This window comes from Lipotes vexillifer, unplaced genomic scaffold (assembly GCF_000442215.2).
Source record: "Lipotes vexillifer unplaced genomic scaffold, Lipotes_vexillifer_v1.1 scaffold109, whole genome shotgun sequence".
Lineage (NCBI taxonomy): Eukaryota > Metazoa > Chordata > Mammalia > Artiodactyla > Lipotidae > Lipotes > Lipotes vexillifer.
The window spans coordinates 330,101-333,505 of record NW_006790015.1 but is presented as its reverse complement, the minus strand read 5'-3'; the positions used below and the strand labels follow the sequence as shown (position 1 = coordinate 333,505).

Here is a 3,405-nt window from a genome sequence, read left to right as displayed (position 1 = left end):
ATAATTACCACTTAAGTAGGTGCTTATTATGTGTCAAGTGTCGGTCTGTTTTTACTAGGTGAATCTTCAAAATAACCTTAAGGAGGCAGGTACGATGATTATCCCCATTTTACAAATGAGAAGACTGAGGCCAGATAGATTAAATAATTTGTCCAAAGTCATAAGCCTGTACACCCACCCCTTGACTACCTCTCCTCACCCTTCCCTCCAGAGTTAATCATTACCTAACTTTGCTGTTCCTGGTACTATTATTGAGGTCTTTTCCTTCCTTTTTTTTTTTTTTTTAAAGAAAACGAAGAGGAAAATATTTAAGAAGGCTAAATAAAGGAAGGAAATAAACTAATTCAAATGTAATGAAACCGGGTGCACATTGTTCTACCAATGAGGATATGGCTCAGTGTGGATAAGGTGAGAACATTTAAGAATCTGGAGAAGAAGCATAAATATGATTTTTCTTTCTTTTTTTTAAAATTTTTATTAAATAAAGGCAAAAGGGAATTCAGCTGCATGATACAAAGACTCCAGTTTGATCAAATTCCACAAAAACCTGTCCCACCTACATGAGAAGAGCTCTGTCTTCCTAACCCACGGGGGACACGTGGGAAACACCACCTCAGGGAGCTGGCTCTCGAGGTCACGCACACGCTCAATTTCTGCTCCATCCCAAGAGGTGAGGGCAGAGGGCGTGATGGTTCTCACAGATCTACTTTACAAATAAACTCGGGTTGACTCTTCAGAGGAGTCTCTTACGACACTTTATTTTCAAAGATCTGAGCAGAAAGTAGGGCAGAGGGCCATGTAAGCAGTGCTGTGTGGCAAGTGGAATGTACCGGTCTGTGGAGTCGTGGCGCGTAACAGAATCTGATCAGGCGTTGTATGAAGACGAGGACACGCTGCCACCGTGGCCTGTCCAGTTGGTGTGGATAAACTGTCCCGGCTTGTTCAAGAGTTCATAGGTGTGAGCCCCAAAGTAATCGCGCTGAGCCTAGAAAACAAGAAATGGGTTGGTTATAGGACAGACGCAGGCACATGACCCTAGGTACCACCCAGGTTCATGTTCATCGCCTACTCCAAAAGCTCACCTGGATTAGGTTGGCTGGCAGCATCTCATGTCTGTATCCATCGTAGAAGGAAAGAGCAGTGGTGAAGCAGGGCATGGGAATGCCTGTCTGGACACCAGTACTGACTGCCCGCCGCCAGGAGTCCTGAGCAAAAAAGTAAAGCCAAAGACTAGTGATTAGCTCACAGAAAAGACAACAGATTTTCATGCATAAATGAAAAAGCAGACACCCCCAGAGCAAAACCCACTAAGACAGAATTCCCGTACTACCCAGCTCTGGGCTACATACCTGGCAGTTTTCCACAGCTGACTTAAAGAAGTCATCTAGTAGTAGGTTCTGAAGTCCTGGGTTTCGATCAAATGCATCTTTTATCTTTCCTAGGAACACACTGAAATAATCAAGAGGGAAAAAAAAATCAATGAATCTTAACTAGCGGGCTGAACGCCTGGCAGAAAGCAGGGGAAGTAAGTTGGAAGCTGACAGATACCCTCGCGAGGTACAAAGGCACCTGTCCCCCCATCCCCACCAGCTCACTGTACGTGCTGTGAATACAGACAGCCCAGGTCCCGAGAGGTGAGGGCCGAGGGCACAACCGTGCTCACAGAACTACTTTAGATGGGGTAGGATGGACACTCAAGTTAGAATAACTGACGTGCAGGAAGAAAGTGAGATGTGACACCTAAACCTGCCTGGTTGCCAGCGTCCCAGCGAGAGGACTCACTGTACCAGTTCCAGGGAAACCGTCCCCGAGAGCGCCCTAAGACCACGGCGCTCCCGCACGGCAGGTGGCAGGTCCCCCGACCACTCACCTCCTGATGATGCAGCCCCCCCTCCACATCAGGGCAATGCCACCATAGTTGAGGGTCCAGCCAAATTCAGTGGCTGCCTGTCTTAGCAGCATAAAGCCCTGAGCATAAGAGATGATCTTGGAAGCATAGAGGGCCTAAAGGAGAGCACAAAGACTTATCAGAACTGCGGCTGGCCCATGGCCGCCTAATCCCCCCCTCCCCACACACCGCAGTGCAGCTCTAACGAGGACACGGTTTAGGAAAGGCTGCAAATCAGATCAACGGGCAAGGCTGGACAGACCCCGCGTCCTCCCCGTGGCCTCGGGGTGTTCTCCCCGCCAGTCCCATCCCCGCTGCCACTGCGGGGCGGCACCCCACCTTTCGAATGTCCTCCAGGAATGATTTCTTATCTCCTTCGAACTGGACCTTTTGAGGCCCCTTCAGCTTCTGGCTGGCTTGAATCCTCTCGTCCTTCAGAGATGATAAGCATCGAGCAAAGACCGCTTCTCCTACGTGCGGGGAGGGGGGAGATAACAAGTCACCACAACTCACACGCAGAACCCGAGGAGGAGCGCACACGAGCCAGAGAAGATGAGGGAAAAGAACAATGCAGCACGATTTCCAGTTTTACCACGAGTGCAAAGTCTCAAACCTTCGGCCGCAAAAGCTAACCTGGATCAGAAAGAACTTTCATAAAAAGCTCTAACGGTTACTTTGAAAATGAAAACTCCAAGTCAGTCTCCAACATAAATACATGTATTCAACCTCAAAGATCACCATAAACTTCAAAGGGGAATTTTAAGGGGAAAAAACGAAGAGCAAAACCACTATCATTAAGAAATACTCAGTGTTGGTCCTCCAGTAAAATTTCAGTTTCATTTGTGAGGACTTTAATTTATAAATGGTCACCAAAGACTTCATTTCTTTTCTTTTGAAGCACTAATACTCATCACTTTGAAAGGAGTACACTGAGACTTCACCCTTCAAAAAACTCCATTTTCTAATTTTTACAGTTTAGTTTTTGCTATGTCCATGGTCACCATTACAGTTTCACAATTTTACTTCATTTGAATAAAAAATATTTCAATATTTTTTTTTTTTTGCGGGGGGCGGGGGCTGTGCTGTGCAGCATGTGGGATCTTAGTTCCCTGACCAGGGCTCGGTCCCGCGTCCCTGTACTGGAAGGCGGATTCTTAACCACTGGACCGCCAGGGAAGTCCCCAATATGGTATTTTAATATTAAGATATTAGTATCTTAAAAATTATCACTTATAAATGCTTGCCCAATTGACACTTTGTATAATTAGAATAAATTAACCATTTTTTCCCCCAACAGACAGAATGAAGTAAAACCTTTGGGAACTAACAGAGGACTTTATTTCTAAGGAAAGGGTTCTGGCCACAAACTCGAGAGCAGGTGTCTCCCTGTCCTTGTCCTTGCCCGGCTCTCTGGGCGCCTGCAGTGCACACACAAGGATGACTTAGCATTCTTAGGCGGAAGCTTCAGAAGACAAAAGGCAGGAAGAGGTGAGTGTGGCGTAACCCTCGGTGGGGCG

General features: G+C 46.8%; 1 protein-coding gene across 2 annotated transcripts in view; it reads right to left on the bottom strand.

Moving 5' to 3' along the window:
• Positions 1–462: 462 nt before the first annotated feature.
• The window catches only part of PGD (phosphogluconate dehydrogenase), a 15,620-nt gene continuing 12,677 nt past the window's right edge, over positions 463–3,405 (bottom strand). The window contains exons 9-13 of one of the 2 annotated variants that reach the window (XM_007463144.1): positions 2,228–2,358; positions 1,871–2,004; positions 1,350–1,449; positions 1,083–1,205; positions 463–985 (exon numbers count right to left, since the gene is read on the bottom strand). In XM_007463144.1, the coding sequence (XP_007463206.1) occupies positions 866–985; positions 1,083–1,205; positions 1,350–1,449; positions 1,871–2,004; positions 2,228–2,358 (608 nt within the window). In that variant the 3' untranslated portion in view covers positions 463–865. The remainder of the gene's footprint in view (positions 986–1,082; positions 1,206–1,349; positions 1,450–1,870; positions 2,005–2,227; positions 2,359–3,405) is intronic. The other variant, XM_007463145.1, reaches the window with a different exon arrangement.